This window comes from Leptopilina boulardi, unplaced genomic scaffold, assembly GCF_019393585.1.
Source record: "Leptopilina boulardi isolate dan_hultmark-lab unplaced genomic scaffold, ZJU_Lbou_2.1 LbouV2_229, whole genome shotgun sequence".
NCBI classification, from domain to species: domain Eukaryota; kingdom Metazoa; phylum Arthropoda; class Insecta; order Hymenoptera; family Figitidae; genus Leptopilina; species Leptopilina boulardi.
Window position 1 is genome coordinate 652,383 of NW_026137784.1, and position 21,216 is coordinate 673,598.

The 21,216-nt window shown below is 25.5% G+C and overlaps 5 protein-coding genes across 9 annotated transcripts; 2 read left to right on the forward strand and 3 right to left on the reverse strand.

Moving 5' to 3' along the window:
• The first annotated feature begins 207 nt into the window (after window positions 1-207).
• On the forward strand, window positions 208-2,864 carry LOC127280140 (DNA polymerase iota). Its single transcript, XM_051302986.1, has 2 exons — window positions 208-1,671; window positions 1,737-2,864. Exons 1-2 carry the CDS (start codon window positions 970-972, stop codon window positions 2,730-2,732), a joined length of 1,698 nt encoding a protein of 565 aa, XP_051158943.1. The 5' UTR covers window positions 208-969; the 3' UTR covers window positions 2,733-2,864.
• A 123-nt stretch (window positions 2,865-2,987) lies between these two features.
• LOC127280139 (heat shock factor protein 1) lies at window positions 2,988-8,343 on the reverse strand. 3 transcript variants are annotated; one of them, XM_051302984.1, is made up of 11 exons: window positions 8,100-8,343; window positions 6,660-6,768; window positions 6,447-6,571; window positions 6,003-6,338; window positions 5,794-5,876; window positions 5,542-5,724; window positions 5,263-5,325; window positions 4,364-4,888; window positions 3,931-4,036; window positions 3,767-3,860; window positions 2,988-3,685 (listed from the first exon to the last, which is right to left on the reverse strand). In XM_051302984.1, the coding sequence occupies exons 1-11, from the start codon at window positions 8,250-8,252 to the stop codon at window positions 3,474-3,476; spliced, it is 1,989 nt and encodes a 662-aa protein (XP_051158941.1). In that variant the 5' UTR covers window positions 8,253-8,343; the 3' UTR covers window positions 2,988-3,473. The 3 variants fall into 3 exon arrangements, with proteins under 3 accessions (XP_051158941.1, XP_051158940.1, XP_051158942.1); XM_051302983.1 differs by having other exon boundaries at window positions 4,349-4,888; XM_051302985.1 differs by lacking the exon at window positions 5,263-5,325 and having other exon boundaries at window positions 4,349-4,888.
• A 324-nt stretch (window positions 8,344-8,667) lies between these two features.
• Window positions 8,668-10,915, forward strand: LOC127280146 (DNA polymerase epsilon subunit 2). The gene is made up of 4 exons (XM_051302999.1): window positions 8,668-8,993; window positions 9,111-9,660; window positions 9,737-10,417; window positions 10,492-10,915. Exons 1-4 carry the CDS (start codon window positions 8,926-8,928, stop codon window positions 10,756-10,758), a joined length of 1,566 nt encoding a protein of 521 aa, XP_051158956.1. The 5' UTR covers window positions 8,668-8,925; the 3' UTR covers window positions 10,759-10,915.
• Window positions 10,916-12,146: 1,231 nt separating this feature from the next.
• Window positions 12,147-18,507, reverse strand: LOC127280147 (egl nine homolog 1). 3 transcript variants are annotated; one of them, XM_051303002.1, is made up of 6 exons: window positions 18,321-18,507; window positions 17,489-18,164; window positions 16,338-16,900; window positions 12,939-13,058; window positions 12,503-12,713; window positions 12,147-12,383 (listed from the first exon to the last, which is right to left on the reverse strand). In XM_051303002.1, exons 2-6 carry the CDS (start codon window positions 17,865-17,867, stop codon window positions 12,352-12,354), a joined length of 1,305 nt encoding a protein of 434 aa, XP_051158959.1. In that variant the 5' UTR covers window positions 17,868-18,164; window positions 18,321-18,507; the 3' UTR covers window positions 12,147-12,351. The 3 variants fall into 3 exon arrangements, with proteins under 3 accessions (XP_051158959.1, XP_051158957.1, XP_051158958.1); XM_051303000.1 differs by having other exon boundaries at window positions 17,489-18,214; XM_051303001.1 differs by lacking the exon at window positions 18,321-18,507 and having other exon boundaries at window positions 17,489-18,299.
• Window positions 18,508-18,951: 444 nt separating this feature from the next.
• LOC127279962 (thioredoxin reductase-like selenoprotein T homolog CG3887) lies at window positions 18,952-21,199 on the reverse strand. The gene is made up of 4 exons (XM_051302620.1): window positions 20,764-21,199; window positions 20,152-20,281; window positions 19,849-20,044; window positions 18,952-19,759 (listed from the first exon to the last, which is right to left on the reverse strand). Exons 1-4 carry the CDS (start codon window positions 20,898-20,900, stop codon window positions 19,626-19,628), a joined length of 597 nt encoding a protein of 198 aa, XP_051158577.1. The 5' UTR covers window positions 20,901-21,199; the 3' UTR covers window positions 18,952-19,625.
• Window positions 21,200-21,216: the final 17 nt, after the last annotated feature.

Sequence of the window (21,216 nt, forward strand, 5' to 3'; positions counted from 1 at the left end):
TTCACAGTGCTACAAACCTATAAATTTAAAATTATATAATTATATTCTTATTTTGTTAATTATTATTGTGTATTTTATTATTTTCCGATTATTTATAACTAGTTGAAGAAAAATCTAGTGTTAATTATTAATTTAATTAGGAAAATACCAAAGAGAAAATAATCATTTTAATTTTAAGTTATTGGTCATACTGAGAGTTTTCGCTCAGTTTTCAGTCACGCAATGGCTGCCAAAAGAATTAGATTGTTTCAATATTTTTCATCTTAATAAACAAAAGTGAATCCTTTTTCATTTAAAATACAGTGAAATCTTTAAAGTTTTCAATACAATAGAAAGCACTCTTTTTATTTCAATGAAAATATTTCGTTAATTAAGATCAATTATTGTGAAATGACACTATCATTTTTTGTGACAGAACAACCTAACCTAGTTCTATCAAACGTATCATCTATTTTGGGAAATTCCAATAAATCAAGAATTATTTCAAAGAAATATTATTCGTACAATTATTTTGTTTAAGTTTTTCACATTGGGAAAAAAAAAGTGGTTTAGTGATTTAATAACAATATTTTTGTGAATGTAATTAATGTGACACTTTGTATCTTTCTTTAACACTTGTGCGATTCCATTGTTAAATTTTTGCTTGATTTGGAAACTAATTAAACATTCAAAATCACGATAATGCATGAATCGACAAGTGGACACAGCACGTGACAAGTGTCATTGGAAAATCCCGCGAAAATTTTTGCATCGCAAAAGGCATTGTGTTTACCAACAAACAGATACAGTTTATAACCCCATTTCAATAATTTTCTTTTGGTGAAACGATAAGAGAAAGTTGATCGCATCATTTTTTTTTTGTTTCATTTGAATATGTATAATTTCTGATTTGAAAAGTAAGAAAAGAGAAATATTCGATAAATTTTAAAATAACTGTTTTTTTTTTTTTGTTTGTAAATACGCATTATAATGTCAATGGATATTGTCGAAGATGGATTTATAGAGCATCCACGATCTATAATTCATGTGGATATGGATTGCTATTATGCCCAAGTGGAAATGATTCAACATCCTGAGCATAAAGATAAACCACTTGGAGTTCAACAGAAAAATTTAGTTGTAACAAGTAATTATCTTGCTCGACAATTTGGTATAAAAAAATGTATGTCAATACAAGAGGCACTTTCACTTTGTCCAGGATTAATTTTAATAAAAGGCGAGGATTTGACAAGGTATCGTCAAATATCGACGAAAATTTTTGAAATTTTACAACGATATACTCCATTTGTCGAGAGATTGGGACTCGATGAATACTTTATTGATGTGACATTGCTTATTGAAAAAAATAATTATCCACGAGAATCTGATTTATTGGGAAATGAAAATTTTTTCGGTGAACCAGATGAAGAATGTCCTTGTGGATGCCATGTGAGATTATTAGCTGCCTCAAGAATAATCACTGATATTAGACTGAAGATATTCAAAGAACTTGGACTTACATGCAGTGCTGGAATTGCCCATAATAAATTATTAGCAAAACTTGGAGGAAGCATTAATAAACCAAATGGACAGACTTTAATTTATCCATTTGCTGCTTCTTCTTTACTCACTTCAATGGGACCTGTTTCAAAAATTCCCGGTGTTGGACAAAAAATGACAGAACTTTTACAGGTAAATAGCAATTTTTTTTCCTTTAATTATAAAAATTGAATTTTTTTAAATAAACAATTTTTCAGATGAACAACATTACAACAATTGAGGACTTGAGGAAAATTCAATTGGATAAATTGGAATTAAAAATTGGCAAAGATATGGCGAGAAAATTAAAAGACTGGGCCGAGGGAATTGATGATTCAGCGGTGAAGCCATCGAGTAAACCACAATCAATTGGCCTTGAGGATGGTGTGAAAAATATTTCACTTGTCGATGAAGTTGAATCACGACTTGGTGCATTATTACGAAGATTAACTGAACTTGCAACTGAGGACGGTAGAATTCCCGTGGCAATGAAATTAACAGTACGTAAACACGATATGAATAAACCAAATTCGGGAAAAAGAGAAACACGACAGTGTGCATTACCACAACATATTTTACCATTAACAAAAAATGGCGTCTACGATCATACAAAAATGCTTGCACTTTTAATGAAACTCTTTCATCGTGCAGTTGATGTTACAAAACCATTTCATTTAACACTCCTTGGTGTGGCGTTTACAAAATTTCAAGAACGTTCCTCAGGACGAAGTAGCATCACGTCATTTCTTAGAAAACAAGTCGCCGTACAATCCGTCCTTGATATTAGTTCAGATGAGGGAATTCTCGATACAAAAGTTGGTTCGCCAATGAGTACAAATCAAGACAGTAATGATGCTTCCGATTGTTCACTTCCAAATTTGGAAAATAGTTTACTATCAATTAGTTCTGATTCAATTAACAGTTCAAAACTTGCAATTGACAATGACGAGGATTTGCCAAGTGAAGCGGAACCATCGCCAAAAAAAACAAAACTCGAAGTTTGGCTAAGGGAATCACATCGAGAATCGCCAAGCAATGAAATGGCAAGTTTACGTCTTGGTCCATCATCATCGATCTCAAGTACGCCGTCCAGAAAGGAATCTGTTGTTTTTCAATCCTTGCCACTCAATCTCCAAAGAGAAATGAGCCATTGGCCTGTGGCCAACAAAACAAAACCGAACAATATATATAAACAATTTATAACTAATAAGTGACAGTGTTATGTAAATACTTGGCACTTCTTTTATATATTTTTAAATAAAATTTGTATAAAACCAGGTGACAGTACTGTGTTAAAGAGTTAAAAAAGAAATGCAACAGAATATAAATGATATTTTCGTCAAAAATTTTTACTATTTATTGACCCTTATTTAAAAAAAAATTACTTTTCAATAAATTTTTCAAAAAAAAACTAATAGATTTTTTTTTAAATTTAAAAAGGACAATGTTAAAATAGTGAAAATATCAAATTGATATTTATCTACACATATCAATTTTTATTTATCTCTGACAAATATTAATTACTTTTTTATATCACAACTTTATTACAAAAAAATAAAATTTACGAAATTATTGCATGCTTCAGACAGCTTACAATGTAGAAAAATTTCTACCCTATATAAAACGTTTCAACGTAGATACAGGTGATAAGACACTAGCACGCCTCTAAGAAATTTGGATTAATTTTTTTTTTTTAAATTAATATATAAATCCAAACAAAAGTCTGCTATTTACAATTTTTCTTTTTAACTTAATTTTTCAAGTAAATGTAGAAAAAAAAGTAAAACTAACGTGGATGTTAAAAAAAAACCTCATATTTATAAATAAATTGGTATTAAAAAATTTTTTTTACCATGAAATAATCACAAATCAGCTAACTGAAAAAATAGAAATTAAAAAACAAAAAAATTAACAATTGAAAAATGATAATGGCTCACCAAAAAGAAAAAAAAAATCTATTTCGATGCCTGATCGTTATTATTATTTGCCGAGATGAGTGAATCAAGAATCGCATTCTTACTTTCCAATTCCAATGGATCAGTGGAGAAATTTTCAGAATCTGTAGCAAAATCTTGTGATGTATTTTCATTCATAAAAACATCATCAAAATCCAATAATGTTGATGGATTATACGCCATAAGTTCTCCTCTATTTCCATTATTTGTGTCTAAAAATGAAAAAAAATAATTTTTTTCAAAATATAACTAAAAAGAAAAAATTCTAGAAAATTTAAAAACTTTATTCTTACTATTGAGTTCATCTTCCTTATCACGATTACCATTTGGATTTAAATCAGGATTCATGGGAATTCCATATGACATTGGATCTTCATTTCCAAATAACTGGAAAAAAAATAGAATTCATTCAAATTTAAACAAAAATTTCAATTAAATAAGATTAAAAATTACGTACGCCGAGTAAAGTATTAGCATCAATACTGTAACCTTCCCCTCTTAAAATGTCACGTAAATTGTCAAGTTCACTCTGCACATTATCCAAGTGATCATCAACTTGTTGCCTAAATTAAAAAAATAAATTTACAATTTTTAAAAAATAATTCTCACGATTTACGATAAATTAAAGATTAATTGAAAATGTTAATTTGTTAGAAAAATTTTTTAAATTTAATAAAAGTGCCTTTAAAAAAAAAAAAACCTTAAAAGGAGGGTAATAAAATATAAAAACTTTAAATTAAATAATTTCTTAATTTGAAAATTTTTAAATTCCCTTAATATCACGTATTTTTAAAAAAAGAATCAAATGGTCCATCAAAGGAAAATTATCCAGGCTCACAAATGGATTTTTAATCACATGAACTGATTACACTTACTGTGATGAACCTAACCTGCACACTCCATCAGCTTCAGGTGGATTAATGCAACTAAGTGATAAATTATTTGATGATGTACTTGTACTCGCTCCATTTTGTGAATTATTTTTTTCTAATTCCAAATTGTCATTGTTGGTAAAAATTAATTCATCCCTTTCTCTTGATGATAATTCATTAAAATTTGTATTATTAACAGAATCAGAATTATTTGTATTCTTACTGTTATTATTCATGACACTATTGAGAACATTATTTTCATCATTTTTAATGTTATCTTCATTTAACATTTCTGGAATAATTAAAATATCGTCAAGTTGCATATCAGGATCATGAACAATATGCACATCGGCTGCTTCTAAATCGCCAATATCATCACATAATTCTTGATTTAATTCAACATCTTGATCGGAATTAAGATTTGCTGCCATCGCTGCAAGTTTTGAACTTCGAACTGTCGCGAGTGGTATTGATTTTGATTTTTTATCAAAAGCTGATTGTTCTTCTATCTCCTCAGGAATTTCTAACATTATTGTTTCTTCCCTAGAAAAAAAAGAGGGAAATAATTTTTTTAAAAATGAATTTCCTTTCCTGTCAGTTTTTAATATGGATTTTTAATATTTACTAAAGAAATACCAAAACAAATTCAATTAATTTTTTTCAAATCATTCTCTTAAAAATAAAAATTCAAGGGATATTGGTGTGATACATAACATGCAATTATGAAAAGCAAGATTGAAATTAATAAAAGCAAAAGCTTGAGAAAATTTATCGACTAAAAATAAAAAGAAAGTAATATTTTAATAATTGTAACAATATTCATGCAGAAACTTTTTTTTTCTAAACATTAAAAAAAAACTAAATGGAACAAATTTTAAAACACCACAACCGAACGATTGTATAAATGAATTAATAACCTGGATTTTTCTCCCTTCTTCATCGATGGTATAAGAATTTTGATAGGCACGTTGTTTTTCCTCCTGGTAATGTTTAAATGGAATTATAAAATAATTACCAAAAAAAAAAAAAAAATAATTAATTTTTATTTATTAAACACTCTTTTGTTTACTCAAACTGCTTTTGCTTTTAAAAAATATTTAACGAAGCATGCATTTCAGGAAAATTCAATTGAAATATTAAAAAAAAAAAAAAGGGAAAAAAATGAAAATGTGAACATGTTAAAAAGTAAAACTTACTTCTTTTTGCCTTTAGATTTGTTCGTTTTTGAATTTCCTTTCTCTTGAGAAATGTATTGAATATTTTCAGGCATGTCAACTGATTCCACCAAATTTAAAACTTCAGAGGCGTCTTCATCGATAATTGGTTGATTTGAGTACTGGGGACTTTGAATTGTTGGATCAAGTTGATTTTCTAATATTCTGAAAAAGGAAAATTCAATTAAAATTTTAAAAAAATTAATTAAAAATATATATATATAATATACTAACTCATCGACTATATATTGTGAGTCTAAATCAGGTTCCGAAGCATCTAGCTCGTGAATAACTGGTCCAGCCGGTGATGCTTGAGCCTGAAATAAAGAATCTGAATATATTTATCAATTTAAATAAATCAAAATTAAATATATAATTTTATTTTCAAATTTTAATAAAAACAAATACAAATTAAGATATATAATATTACATAAATTAATTACCCTATTAATTTTACTTTGTTTGCTTCGCTGTCTATTAGAATCATCAATCATAAGTGGATACCGCCTTTTAACGGAAAGACCACCACTTCTGGATGGTTGTACTAATGTCACCAAAAAATGTATTAATTTATTAACAATTTGTTGTTGTTTCAAATGTTTTTGTCGCAAAACTGCAAGTTCCCTCCAAAGAGCCTCATTCTCTCGTTTCATTGCTCCAAGTTTTGAATCTAAATGTTCTTGACGTCCTCTCATGCTTCTTACTTCCGTCAACATTTTATTCATTAATTCTGGTTTTATTGGTGTTTGCGAGGCATCTTGAATTTTTGCTGTTGCAATCTAAATTCATTTTTTTTCAATTAATTTAAAAATAATTTGAAAATTTTAAATAAAAATTTTTTTTGAAAAGTTCTTATTTTTTAAAATTATTCAATAAAATAAATTTACTTTTCTCTTAATGTGATCTAACAAATAAGGATGTCCTTTACAGAAATATTGATGGGCAAATTCCATTTCATCTCGGTCACATTTCAAGCCACCTAATTCAACTGAAACTTTCTTATGAAATCCATCTGAAAATGTAAGTAAATTAATTTCGTATATTTTCGAATTTAAATTAACATATTGAATTAACATTAAAATTTTATTCAATTTACTTACACATATTTAATTGCCTCACGAAACTGGCCATATTATTATGCTTATAATAGTGAGGAAGAAGTTCTCTAGCAAATTGTGCTTGATTCCTAATAAAAAAACTTCTTCCATTCTGAAGAAAAAGTAAAAAAAAAATAGTTTAGCAAAATTTAACATAAATCCAAAAATTTGTTTAGAAATCATTTTTTATTTTTCGAAACTTCCTTTTTTTAGGTATTTTGCATTTATTCTGAACATTGAACTCTTCATTTATATATTGACGTCACGTGATGAATACTTTAATATAATTTTGTTCTCTTTTTATAAAGAATTTCGAATTTAGGCAAATTATAAATTTTATACAATTTATAAATTTGAAATAAGATAATAATAATAATTCATGATAAGGAAATTTTTTTTTAAATTTGTAAAATAGAAATTTAATTTACAAAATTATATAAAATTCATGAATATATCAAATTTTATTCTACTTAATTTAATTTAAAGAAGAATTTTATGAACTTGTTTATTCTCAAAGTGGTCGTATTTTTTTTATAGTTTAAATGCGGGATTGAAGAGCGAGTGTAGGTCCAGAATAACAAAAAAAACATTTTTAAAATACATTTTCTAAGTATAAAACAATAAAATAATTTTGATAAATATGCGGGTCATGTGGAAAATATTTTAATGCGGGAAGTTTTTCACTTTTTCTAAAGAAAAAAAAAATTATTTATTTTTTAAACAAATTCTTTTTCGGTAAATAATATTATTTCAAAGAAATTTGCTTTTTTTTTTTTAAATTTTTAAATAAAATCAATTTTCATCTATAATTTCTAAATAAAAATCATTTTATTTATTGTCAATGTTATTTCAACTTTTTTGTGATTATAAATTATTCAATAGAATCGATTCATGGTGTTACAATTTACCTGTTCATTGATTATCATATAACTGTATAAAATAAACACAATTATTGATATAACAGTTTCACAGAATATTATAAAACGGAAAATCTCTTATAAAACTCATCAACAATATAATAATAACTAAAAATGTACAATAGACAATTTTAATTTTTTTAACAATTCTAATTTCAGAAAGAAAAATTAATTTTTATTCTTGCATAATTATTGAAATTTTGACATGACGTAAAAAAGTGTCAATAAATTGATCAATTAATAATTTAAGAATTCTAAATTTTTAATTTATTACTATTGTAAGTATGGCATTGCTTACAAATCGTTCCCCCCACGTTTGTTTTTGTATAATATTTAAAAACTGTAAGAATGTTTAGAACCCAACATGAAATTGTGCATTTAAAAAAAAATACGTTTATTATGTAAATATTTGATTGGCTATTTTTTTTTTTGTATATTAAAGGAATTGAAAAACAAAACTATTTTTATTAGTGAACAAGATATATATATATAGTATAATAAACGAAAATAAATGGATGTTACTCACTGGAGCCCAACAAATAAGGTCGTCGGTTTCGGGATCCTCGACCAGCTTCCATAGTTTCCCAAGAAAAGCTGGTACACTTGTACCAAGTTCTGTCATAGTGTGCATATCTTCAACGTTTAAAATTTCGTTTATTTCTTCATTTGCCTCCGTCATTTATTATATTATAATTTTGATAAAACGATGAACTGCGATTTACCATTTCCACTAAAATCAACAATGGCTGACATACTAATACAGTGCTACCAACATTGTTCACATAAAAAAATTAAGTATTACCAATAGAAGAAAAACAATTTGTAAATTTAAAAAAGTTAATTACTTTTATTTATTATTACATTTTGTTCTCTCGGAAATATTAAAAAAAAGACTAGAAAAACAATTCTATTATAAAAATTGTTTATTATTTAAAACAATTGTATTTTTTCTCTAACAGGTTTTGGAAATACTTATTAATTTTCAAAATTGGAAAATACCAGTAGTGACATCTGTATTTTTTTTTAAATTATAGAAGCTAGGAAATATAATTTAAAATCAATTATTTAATTTATTATTATATATTTAATAATTTTTAATTATTACTGAGTAATATTATAAAATATAATATTGAAATATAAATATTATAAGTAATGTGAAAATTAATTGTTTATATTGGAATATGGTCGGACATGTTTATTTTTCACAGCTGTCAAACAAATTTGGAGGGAATGCAAGATTGTTTTCATTAACCTCAAAAAAAAGACGCAAAATTTCGAACAAGCTATTATATTATTTTTCTCATTCTAAAAAAGTTTAAATTATATATATTCTATTAAAGAAGAAATTAATCATGTCGAATGATGTTTTTACAAAAGAAGTGCAAACAATGTTTTCATTGTATGGATTAACTATAACAAAGTGAGTAAATTTTTTAATTTTGTATTACAAATTTAAAGTAGTTTTAAATTTAAGTAATTTTAATTTAAATGTCAATTTTTATTTATATTTTATAATAAAAAGTAATTTTGTTATTAGAAGTTTAAGTGGCTATGTTGCGAGACAAATAACAAGAGGTATACCAGAAGGTGAAAGAGATCAATTTCTCACTGGAATTATAGAACAATTATTAACACAAACATTAAAAACACCAAATGTTCAAAAAGAACACATTATCCTTGCATTTAATGATTATGTACGACCAACAACTTCATTAAAAGATACGGAAACAATTTTTAATGTCATAAATTCCTTTGACATTCCTAAAGTACAATACGATATTGGTAGAAGAAAATTTGTATTAAAAAAAATTGACAATGATTTATATCCAGACGCTGAATACAAATCACTTATATTTAAAGATCGACTTGATTTACTTTATCATCGAACATTAAGGCACGATCATTTTAAAAATTCTAAATTCGGTGAATCCAATGATGGAAAATTAGAATTGGTACCAATTGAAAATTTACTTAGTGAATCAAAAACTGACAATGTTTATGTAATTGGCCTTTTATCGCAACTCACCGAGGGTGAATTTTATTTAGAGGACAATTATGGAAACGTTAAATTGGATCTTAGAAATGCAATATCCTTTTTATATTTATAATTAATTTGTTAAAAAAATGATTTGAACATTTTATTTTCCTTAACTCCGATTTTACGATTTTCAGACAAGTCTCATTATGGAAGGTTCAATTGTAATTGCAAGCGGTAATTATTCGGATAATATATTTAAAGTGGAAAAAATTGGATTTCCACCGTCGGAGCCATCGGAAAATTCTCGAATATCATTTGGTACTGTCAATACATTTGGTGGTTTACATCCAACATCATTAAAATCATCTGAAAAATTACATGAACATGAAATTCTTTACAAGGATATGTTTATTTTTTTATCTGATTTTTGGATCGATGATATTCGTGTTCTTGAGAAATTTAAAGAGATATTAAATGGTTTCTCTGATTCACCACCAATTGCAATAATATTATTTGGCAATTTTCTCAGTTTTCCACCAAATGCAACGAGTGTACAAAAATTGAAAGATGGTTTTAAAAATCTCGCCGATATAATAACACAGCATCATGGTATAATGGAAATGACAAATTTTGTATTAGTTCCCGGTCCATTTGATCTTGGTGCACCGAAAATTTTGCCAAGAGCACCATTACCAAAATCAATTGTCGCCGATTTTATTAAACGTATATCTCATGTACATCTTGCTACAAATCCATGTAGAATTCAATATTGTACTAAGGAAATTGTCATTTTTAGAGAAGATATTTTAACAAAACTTTGTAGAAATACTCTCAAATTTCTTGACACTGATAATGTTTATGAACACGTAAGTTTTTTTTTCTCTCTTTATTAATTAAATTAGATTTAGATTAAATAAAAAAAATGAATTTTTATTTTCAGTACGCAAAATCGATAATTAGTCAATCACATTTGGTTCCATTGAATCTTCAAGCGATGCCAATTTATTGGAAATACGATCATGCACTACAACTTTTTCCCACTCCAGATCTTATTGTTGTCGCTGATTCATTTCCCGCGTACAAAACAGAATTTTCACAATGTCATGTTATAAATCCAAGTTCATTTTTGAGATCCGGTTTCAGTTTTCAAACTTATGAGCCCGCTGAACTTTTTGAAAAACAAATTACAGACTGTCAAATTGATTAGAAAAAAAAATCGACGTAAGTAAATTTTTAAATGAGTTTTTTAAAAACTTAATTTTTTTTGGGGAGGGGAAATTAAAGAACAAGAAAGGACAAATGTAAATTATGTACAGCATTTATTTTTCACTTTTTTTTTTTGGATATAATAAACTCTTTTTTTTTGACAATGAAAAGTCGTCTTCTCCGTTAATATTTTACAATATTACGATAATTAGAATTAAAATTTTTTAAAAATGTGAGCAAAAATAAATTATTCCCTTAGTGATTTGTGTCTAATAATTAAAAAAAAAAATAAAAAAAAAAAAAAACGAACTGATTCAATTTCAATTCAATTACGAGATCTTAATTTTAAGTAATGAGTCGTAAATAATTCGCTTTATTATAACATATAGGCTCGCTTTTAATTTTTTCTTGTCACATAAATATTTTCGGGACATAAAATTCTATTTAAAAGCAAGACAGGTACAAATGTGATTTCAAATATTTTAATTTAACATTCCGTCAAAAATTCTGTTTCACATAACATTTTTTTTTTTTTCTCCCTACAAAATGCAAGTTTACTCACAAATAAAATACTGGACATGTGTTATTTCGTAAGTTTTAAAAGTACCTGCCATTTTATATACTAGATATCGAATTTTAAAAATATTTTTTAAAATACATATAGTAAAATGACATTTTACTTAATTGTAATAATAATAATAAGAATAATAATAATAATAATGCCTCGACAGTTAGATAAAAATTCTAACATACAAAATTTCCATTAAAAACAAGTAGGAAAAGCTCTGCAAAATCTCTTATTCTATTTACTTTATTTATTTTTTTTTTTTTTACTTTGGAACAATGTGATTAATTTAACGCCTAAAATTATTTTTTTTTAAAAAATGAGTTTATTTAACGCTCACTGAGCATTCTTAATTATTATTAAAAAAAAAAAAAAAAAGTAAATGAGAAATTGATTCATAACTATTTTAAAACATCACAGAACGCAATTTCAGTTGCTGTTGAGAATAACAGACTATGGATCTGGGGAGGGGAAACATGGAAGAAACTGACAAAATTGTAAATAATTTACAATTTACAAAAAAATATTGTAATAATGAAACTAATAAAAGATCCAAATTTTGTTAGGCAAAATATGGAAGATTTTTTGATGAAAAAAAAAAAAAATGATTAATTATATCAATAACTATTGCACATTAATAGGAAAGTGTATCAATTCCTTTTTGCCATTTTAAAAAAGCTATTAGTGATATCTCTTCTGATTTGATAACTATAATTGAATGCGTCTGAAAATACACCTAAATTTACGTTACTTTTCACACACTCGTAAAAAAAAAATTTGACAATATCTAAAAACCGATTACCATTGTCAATAAAATCGTATCATTTTTTTTTTTTAAATCTTCAAAAGAATTTTAATATTCCAGTTTCAATCCTCTTGAATTAAATTCAGTTTAAAAACACGGGAAACGTTTTGTATTACTTACACCGCTCGCCATTATATATAATTATATACAAAAGTTAAGAAGATTTTCGTTTAACATTCGCTTTCAGTCAATGAACAATGTGATTTTATTGTTGTCTTTTCGTCTCACGAATTTCCAGGAAACATAACACCTTCCTCTGTAATAATAAATGATTTCATTACAAAAAAAAAGGAATTCAATTTTGTGATAATTGTTCCAAAAAAAAGAATTAATAAATTTTCATTAAATTAAATCAAAATTTCACTAATTCCTTACGTTGTCTCTTATACGTTTGTAGAGCTCTCTTCCTTTCTTCTGTATCAAAATACCATAACGTAATAGCGTATCTTGTTTTATAAGCAGGTTGTACTTCATGTGGATTTCTTTTGTCTGACCAAAAGAATAAAATTCTATCGAAATAAGGACCAATATTTGCAACGTGTTCTTTCCAACATGATGGGAATATCCTTAATAATCCTCCGTATTTCTGAAAATATGAATTTTAATATTAAAAACAATTGTCAAATAAATAATAGACTTAAAATATAAATAAAAAGAAACAAAAAAGAAAATTTAAATTAATTTTTTAAATTCTTGTTTTTGTTGTTAAATTATAATTGTTGGATTATTTATTTAAATTTTTTTTTTGTAAATTTACCATCATTTTTGATAAGGAAGTTCATTCATAAAAAAAAAAAAATTATTTACTCACTCTAACGTCCCAATCTCTGTTGAGGTAATAAATAGCCGTGATGCACCTTCCATCTCCATTTGGATTATCTACATGTTTAACGTAATGTGTACCGTGACCAGGATAACACGCCACCATTGCCTGAAAATGAAAATAAATATTTATTTAAATTCAAATAGTAAACAAAAAATTATACTTTATTTTAAAATTACTTATTTTCAATTTTTTTTTTTTACGAAAATGAAAAAACATAAAATACGGTTTTAAAAGTGATTCTAACTTCAAGAATAGTTATCATAAATTACTTGACACACTCGTCGTAATTACTTCAAAATAAGGAAAAATTTCTTATTCCTAGAAGTTTCATAATTGAAGTAATAAATCTGTTAAACAGATGATTTTTCAAAAAAATTTTCCAATCCACAGAAAATATTGAAAATCATTAATTTGTTTTGAAAATTTAGTATTTTTTTTATTCAGTTTGAGGAACTTAAATAAATTTTTACAATCTCTAAATGATTTTTATTCTTTTTTCTAAATTCAATAAATTTTTGTTTTAGTTCATAGAAAAATCACGAGTTTAAATATAATCCATTTGAGAATGAACAACGGTCGTTAAAATCTTAAAGAAAAAGAACAGAAGATTTTAAAACAATTATTAATAGTAATTATTAAAATATTATAGAACAATTCTCTAAATGTATTTTCCAAAAGGATGAATCGATAATAAATTAAAAGATTTAATTTTTTTTTTTCAATGAGTCGAACATTTTAAACTAACACAGTTTGCCTTGAAATCGATTATCATTCACTTTTCTCGGAAATCGTACAAGAAACAGGATTGCCTAAACCGGTTGCCTTTGTACAAAAAAAAAAAAAAAAAAAAAAAAAATGAGAAACAAATAGTGGAACAGAACGAACATTTCACTTACACAATTATTTTTGTTTCCTTTTTTTAATGATAAATTAAATCTAACATAGTTTATTTTATCCCAAGTGATTTTTTTTTAATGAAAAAATATTAAAATATAATTAGGAGAAAATGTAAACTAATTAGGGCAGATTTTATAAAATATCTGATTACATAAATTGTGTCATACTTTTCACTTTACTCTGACTACGTTCAAATCATCACGTATCACGTGGATTACACAAAAATTTAACAATGACTTTCTCTTGAAATAAATTTGGAAACAAAAAAAAAAAAAAAAAAAAAAAAAAAAAATGTAAAATAAAACTAATTAACGATCTGCATTTCAAAAGACAGTTAATAGCTAAAAATTAATTTATAGTTATTCTAAAAATAATTGTACTTTTTCTATTTATTCATTAAATTCATTAAAAATTCATTACGAGAAGAAATTTAAAGTAAATACAAAATTACAATTGATAAAAAATCATGATACTGTATAACAAATTATATAAATATAATAAGAAAAAACTTGAATTTTTAAATGCATAATTAAAAATTAATATTTTATTAAAAAATTATTTTTTTTGTACAATTAATTTTAGATAATGTACTATTTTTTACTATTTTTACTATTTTTTTTTTATAAAGTACTATTTTTTTATTAAACATTTTTTAAAGGTGTAATTAATTTTTTTTTTAAATTTGTAATTCTTCAACACTAAAAATTCAAGAAAATTCAAAGAAAAAATAAATAATAATTGAAATTGATTTCTATAGTATATATCTTTTCAACGTACAGAAATAGACGCAAGACATTCTAAATATAAAAAAGGACATTGCGTTTAACTTAATTTATAAAGTAAAAATAATTTTTTAAAAGTAAACAAAAAAAAAAGTGCCTACGTGACTAAAGAGGGAACATAATGTGATTCATACATTTATCAGTGAACCTGCTGTTGATAATAAGCAAATAATACATCTGTGAACCACATTGTATTATTTACGATTCTATGAATATGTATTAAATTTGTTTAACAATAAAGTAGCCGCTATTACTTAAACCAATTTATGTTGATATATATATATATTTATAACGACCAGCAAATTCTCTAGACAAGAACAATTATGAAAATTATTGAATAAATGTTTAATAAAATAATGAGAAATAACACACATTATAAAATGTATTCAAATGTCTCTTTAAATATACACAATAATAATCAAAAAAAAAAAAATAAACATTAACGAATTTTTGTATTGGGAGAAAATTAAATAATTATATGTAAAAAATAATATTTAAATCAGATAATGACGTTAAAGATGAAAAATTTGTGTTTTTAAATATAAAATCTCTCATAAATTCTTGAATAAATATAAAAACATTCGCGATTGTGAATAGTTGCAAATTTACTTGCTAACGTTAAAAAACAAATCAAATAAATTAAATTTTAAAATCCATAAGAATTTAAAATCAATTATTATTAATAGCTTTAATTAATTATAGTTGAAAATTGCAAAGACTAAAATTTATCTGACATTTGAAAAATTGCGAAAATATTCTCAAAATAATCTTGATAATAAGAGGGAAAAAAAAAATGCAAAGTACTCTTATGTGTTTCAATGATAAGTGATGATTCTGCATTCTTATGTGAATCAGATAAGATAAGCTGTGTGTACAGCAAAAATGAGCAGGTACATGGCATGAATATATAGATCGTTTTACTGACCACTTCCTTGTTTCATATTCATCAAACAATGTAGAACAATGATATAATAAGAAATTTGTTTACGAAAAACGACACGATATAATATGAAACAAAATCTAAATTTAGTAAATATATATTTACTAACAGGAAAAATTATCAGCTAGAATTTTTTTTTTATTAAAAAAATTTGCTAGAAAAAATTCATTCACTCGACATTGACATTCTCTTCTGAAACCTTGACCCATTGATCGTGAAATCGAAAGTGGTCCATGTCACACGTATTATTTTGCAAACACGAGAATATTATTCTCTGATAATTGTGTTTGCATAATAAAAACAGTCTAGAGGTAGGTCAGATAAGAAAAAATACTTTAGGAATCATTTCACCTTTAAGAAGGTTAAAATATTTTAAACGACACAAAAATTGATAGTGTTGAGAATTCAAATTCGGGTTATTCATGTAGTTTCGATTGCTTAATGTGGGTGTTGCTCTAGGATGAAAATATCAGAAACAATTGGGAGAGAAGGGGAGGGAGAAAGGGAATGTGGCCTACGTGACCAACAGCATTAACGTTTTTTGAAAGCGCATGCCTAATTTTAACATTCTTTCCCCACCTCTTCTTCTGTATTTAATAACTCGTTACTGAAAATTTCGCATACATTTCCCAATTTTAAAAATACTACGTCCTTGGACTTGAATAGTTTAAAAATAATCTACAAAACAAAAATATTCTTCACCATCATATATTAAATTGATATTTAATTATTTTAAATTTCAATGAAAAAAAATAATGAAATTACCTTCGTTCTTTGGTTTATTGTGTAGTCCCCTAATTTTCCATTGTTAATCATTTTATTTGCTCTCATTATAATGGCATCAACTTGAGAAATAAGTAAACCTATATTGGGACAATTTTCCTCCTTTCCATCTAACCATGCAATTTGATCGCTGCGAATTGTTCTTGAATCATTTGCACCAGCTCTATTTGATACTAATTGTCCATCTTTAAATAAACCAGCACTATAAACATTCAATACTTCATTTAACACTGCTGCACCAATTTCATCTCCCATAAAACGATCCAATGCACATAAACCAAATAAATTCATATCCGTTATCACTCCTTTACAAACATCATCAAGTAATCCATTTTTAATTTTTTGATAAACTGTTGTATGAGATTCATTGTCTGTTGGTTGGGGAAAATTATTAACACCATTATATTCACAGGCATGCATGCCTGATTTGTTTTGTCCTTCCAATGTAGGATTTAAAGATTCTGCCCCCGCACCAAGAATTGTTGCTTCAGAACTTCCTTCGGATGTTATTGGCGACGTCCAGCCGTCCGCCTTATTTGTCGATTCTGTAAAAAAAAAAAATCGATTTCTCACATACGTATTTTTTTTTCCTAATTTAAGAATCAACTGAAATTGGCAAAAAAAAAATTCTAGTGTGAAATTCAATAAATTTCTGAATTTATTGACCATATTATTAAATAGTAATTTTTATTATTATTTTATTTTGAGATAATCAAATGAACTGACCCTTTATCTATTTGAAATTAATTAATATTTCAAACCAAATCTAAAAGTAAATGTAATGATAATTAAAATAAAAATTTAATTAATCACTGAATTTTGCTATTAAGCTACCTCATTAAGATTTAATTTCCTTTGTTTATTTTAATTGTTTTTTTTTCTGCTTCGCTAATTTTATCTATATTAATCAAAATTCTAAATAGTAAAAAATTGACAAAGAATTTAGTTTCTGACATCTGTAAAACAGAAAATTAATTCGTATCTATATTGCTAAATAGTATAATACTTAAAGTATTAAGAAAACAGACTCAATTAACCTTATCTGTTTTTCAATGAAAAGTAAAATTAATCAATACAGTTATATTTATGAAAATAATTTTTTTTTTTTAATATATATAGAATATTCAACATACCACGGAATCGATCAGCCGAAGGTCCAGGTTCTCTTGAGTCTTTAACAATATTTTTGAGGTTAGAATTAGTAAAGATTTTTTTCTCCGAAAATTCAGTTTCTTTATCACAATCGAGAACAATATTTGAAATAACTTTTTCAGTAGGTGTTGCAATTGTTTCAGTTATATTTTTTAAACAAAATAATTTATGATGTTTCCAATCCAATTTCTGATGTTCTTTTGAACAGTAAACAGCAATTTTACACCTTGAACATCTAAGCAATCTGTCAAATCGATTGCAAATAATACACTTATTCATACCAGGTTGGACAACTCCACTTGAACTATGTGTGCGACTGACTGCTGGAGTAGACAGTTTAGTCGCAGAGACTGTCGACATTTCACAACAGTTCAAAGTCACATAAGCTTCTTCTTTGCTTGTCGGTAAAGGTATATAATTTCAAACTTGAATTGAACTTCATACGGCGTGGTATTTCCCGAAAAAAAAATTAAATGTCAAAAACATTCGTTTTGAAATACAATGACGTTATTCGATTTGTATTTACAAAACACAGTTATCACACGTCACTCATTTAATTATTGTAATAACTTGGTTGGAAATTGTAACATTATCACAAGAAATCAAATGAAATACATTTGGCATCCCTTCCCATACGTCTTTTGCGTGAATTCGTCACTAGGGAGAGACACTTCATGATCACAATTTTTCAAGGTCATAATCTTTTACTAAAAAAAGATTTCCTTATATATTTCTCAGAAAATCAATAAAACATTCTTTTTTTTTTTTTTTAACAATAATTAATTAACTTAAAGGCAAAAAAAAAGTTCTTACCTTTGAGATTCTTGATTTTCTAACCTTAAAACGATTCGACATTTTGGAAATCGAATTCACTACACTTTTATTTACAGTAAACACAAAACAAAACAAACTATTTTTTTAAATGCTTAAAATCATTAAAACATTTGTAAATTTCGTAAAATAACATATTAACCTGACAACTGTTGACATTATGATTAAAACATTTTAATATGGTACTAGTTCATAGTTTGTTGGTTATAAAAAGTAGATGTCGCCTATTGGTATTTCCACGAGAAGAACAATTTTCATTGGCTACTTTGAAAAAATGTTCCACTAACGCATGCGCGATACAGTGATTAGGTTTTGGAAATACTCCTGAGAAAATTTCTATAGCGTCATCTACAGTTTAGTTTAAAAAATAGAATGTCTTGATCATTTTTTTAGAGCTTTTAATTTTACTAAACAAATAAAAGAAAATAAAATTTACTTACAAAAGGTACACTTTTTAATTTGATTTCATTTGAAAATTTTTTATTCCTGCCTTTTGTTTTACAGGTTATGTAAATATCAATAATTCCAGAGCAATTCGGTTTAATTTCGTCTATCGTCTCTATTCGGATCGGTAAGATAATTTGAATTTATATTATTTTAAAAAAACTAAAGAAAAAAAGATACCTTTTTATTTATATGTACATTTATTATAAAGTTCATAATTTTATTATAATATAAACTACACGTCTAACTTACAAAAAAAATTGAAAATACGGGTCATTTAAAAACAATTGAGAAAATAATTAGAAAGAAATCATTTAGTTAAAATTCACATATATAATATGTAAAAAAAAAAAACAATTGTGTATGCGCCAATAAAGAGGCACGTAAAAAGTGCTCAATTATAATTTTTATTTAAATTTGAAATTTATTTTTGTAAAAATTCTGTAGAATTAAATTAAATTGTTTTTTTTTTTTTCAATGACCCTTATATGTAATTTACAGAAAGCGATCGTTTCACGCCTGCGTAAATATTTTGAACCGCTGCTCAGAGATAATAGATTTCTTTCTGAGTTTATATTTTTTATTTATATATAATTATTTTTTAAAACATGAGAAAATTCTCTTTGTCTAATTTATTATTATAAATTTTTTTTTTTCACTCTAGTGTCTTAAATTCTAATTACTGTGTGTGTAAAATTTTATGAAGCAATATGAACCGAACGAAATATAAGACTTCGACGATAAATATTGTCGACAATATTTTGTTGAAAGTCTTAAAAATGATTTCTTAATATTAATGTGTTTATTTTTCAAAACTGGAACATTTTTTTTTTTCACTTAAATTTATTTATTGAAAGACATTGGCTTTCCAATATCCATTTCAGGCAGCATCATTTGCATATGGTTGTCAATAATTTGAAATAATTCTTGAGGCTGTGGTATCCTTCCGGTTTCAAGTTTAGACCAAACAGGAACGTCTGTAAATTTTTTTTTTCATTTTTAGAAACAAATTAGTAATTATAATAATAATAAATTTATTTAAAGAGAAATTTTTAATGATTGTTACCATTTAAATGAATTTCAAAGGCTCCGGAAGAAATCAGTTGACCCTCGATAGCATTACAGATAAAAAATAGTAAAATACTAGCATAAAGACGATTGTCAATGCACCATTGCCAAACAAAAGGTGCTGGCTGACCGATCCATTGAAATATATTAATTCCACTCAGAATTAAAAGTATGACTAGAATTTTTGCTATACCCTAAAATTTAAATCAAATATTTAAATTATTTAAATAATTCAACTTGTTCTAAATTAAAATATCTTTCAAAAAAAAAAAAAAAATTAAAATATTTAAAAATTGCTTACGAGAAAATGTGCCACAAACATATTATATCCTGGTGGTTTGTAATTTTCCCCATGTATTTGAAGTTCTGGATATTTTTGACTTAAAATACTAACATATTCCTCAAATACTTTTCTATATCCACACGAATAACTGAAAAAAAACAAAATCTCAAAAATTATATTCACAATTTCATAATTTAAATTTTACAATACAGTTTACAAAAGAAAATAAAATGTATATTAAATAAAAAAACATTAATATCCAATTCTTTAAGATACGATTTTTATCTGTCATTACACAATCATAAATGAAAGTTCAAAAAACAATTTTTTTTTTTTTTGAATTTAATTAATGAAAATGGTTTTAAATTACAAAAAATTAGTATATATACACAATATTTCTCAATTATTAAATTTCAATAAGAAACTGTTCTATAATATATCTAAAGAATTATAAATCAATTAACATAATCATCAGAATTGCTGATGCATGCAAACATAACCTCTAATTTCAAAACTTTTTTTTTTTCTCACAATTTCTTTTGATATTATTAAATAAACCAAATATCTTTTATAGTTAAAATAAAAATAAAATATAGTAAAATTGCTGAAATTAATTAATAATATATTTACCAGTAGAAAAAATTTAACGTAGGTGCCGATTTTGATCCAAATTTGGTTAAAGGTACATCTTCGTTAGCTTCGATTTTTGAATCAATAACACAAAGAAACACGAGAAAGAGGCAGAAAATTAATTTTAACGAAACCATTGTTGTATTTTACATTAAAATAATAATAATGAAGAATATTAAGTAATGTGAAAAAAAAAATGTTTGTTATATTTGAGAATATTTTGTTCCTTCTTCTGCAAACAAGTGTGATAAAAAGAACGCGGCTTTAAAGTGCCTTTTAAGAAAAAAAAAGAGATTTTATCACAGAAAAAAATGCTAAAATTTACAATTAACACTCATTTTCTAACACTATAATTCACAATTATATTAAACATTTATTTAATTTATAAAGATTAATTATTAACTGGCATATTATTATATGGTGTTCAGACATTTAATTTATAAGAAAGCGACC

What these genes read in the sequence shown, in the direction of transcription:
- LOC127280140 (XM_051302986.1), top strand. Translation starts at nt 970, where the DNA reads ATGTCAATGGATATTGTCGAAGATGGATTTATAGAGCATCCACGATCT. An exon ending in AAATGACAGAACTTTTACAG is followed by an intron (nt 1,672 to 1,736) that starts GTAAATAGCAAT and finishes ACAATTTTTCAG; the next exon opens with ATGAACAACATTACAACAAT.
- LOC127280139 (XM_051302983.1), bottom strand. Translation starts at nt 8,252, where the DNA reads ATGACGGAGGCAAATGAAGAAATAAACGAAATTTTAAACGTTGAAGAT. An exon ending in CGTGAGGCAATTAAATATGT is followed by an intron (nt 6,572 to 6,659) that starts GTAAGTAAATTG and finishes TTACATTTTCAG; the next exon opens with ATGGATTTCATAAGAAAGTT. An exon ending in AACAAAGTAAAATTAATAGG is followed by an intron (nt 5,877 to 6,002) that starts GTAATTAATTTA and finishes TCTTTATTTCAG; the next exon opens with GCTCAAGCATCACCGGCTGG.
- LOC127280146 (XM_051302999.1), top strand. Translation starts at nt 8,926, where the DNA reads ATGTCGAATGATGTTTTTACAAAAGAAGTGCAAACAATGTTTTCATTG. An exon ending in AATTGGATCTTAGAAATGCA is followed by an intron (nt 9,661 to 9,736) that starts ATATCCTTTTTA and finishes CTCCGATTTTAC; the next exon opens with GATTTTCAGACAAGTCTCAT. An exon ending in CTGATAATGTTTATGAACAC is followed by an intron (nt 10,418 to 10,491) that starts GTAAGTTTTTTT and finishes TTTTATTTTCAG; the next exon opens with TACGCAAAATCGATAATTAG.
- LOC127280147 (XM_051303002.1), bottom strand. Translation starts at nt 17,867, where the DNA reads ATGTCGACAGTCTCTGCGACTAAACTGTCTACTCCAGCAGTCAGTCGC. An exon ending in TTCGGCTGATCGATTCCGTG is followed by an intron (nt 16,901 to 17,488) that starts GTATGTTGAATA and finishes TTTTTTTTACAG; the next exon opens with AATCGACAAATAAGGCGGAC. An exon ending in ACAGAGATTGGGACGTTAGA is followed by an intron (nt 12,714 to 12,938) that starts GTGAGTAAATAA and finishes TCATATTTTCAG; the next exon opens with AAATACGGAGGATTATTAAG.
- LOC127279962 (XM_051302620.1), bottom strand. Translation starts at nt 20,900, where the DNA reads ATGGTTTCGTTAAAATTAATTTTCTGCCTCTTTCTCGTGTTTCTTTGT. An exon ending in ACGTTAAATTTTTTCTACTG is followed by an intron (nt 20,282 to 20,763) that starts GTAAATATATTA and finishes GTTTTTTTTCAG; the next exon opens with TTATTCGTGTGGATATAGAA. An exon ending in TGTTTGTGGCACATTTTCTC is followed by an intron (nt 20,045 to 20,151) that starts GTAAGCAATTTT and finishes TTTAAATTTTAG; the next exon opens with GGTATAGCAAAAATTCTAGT.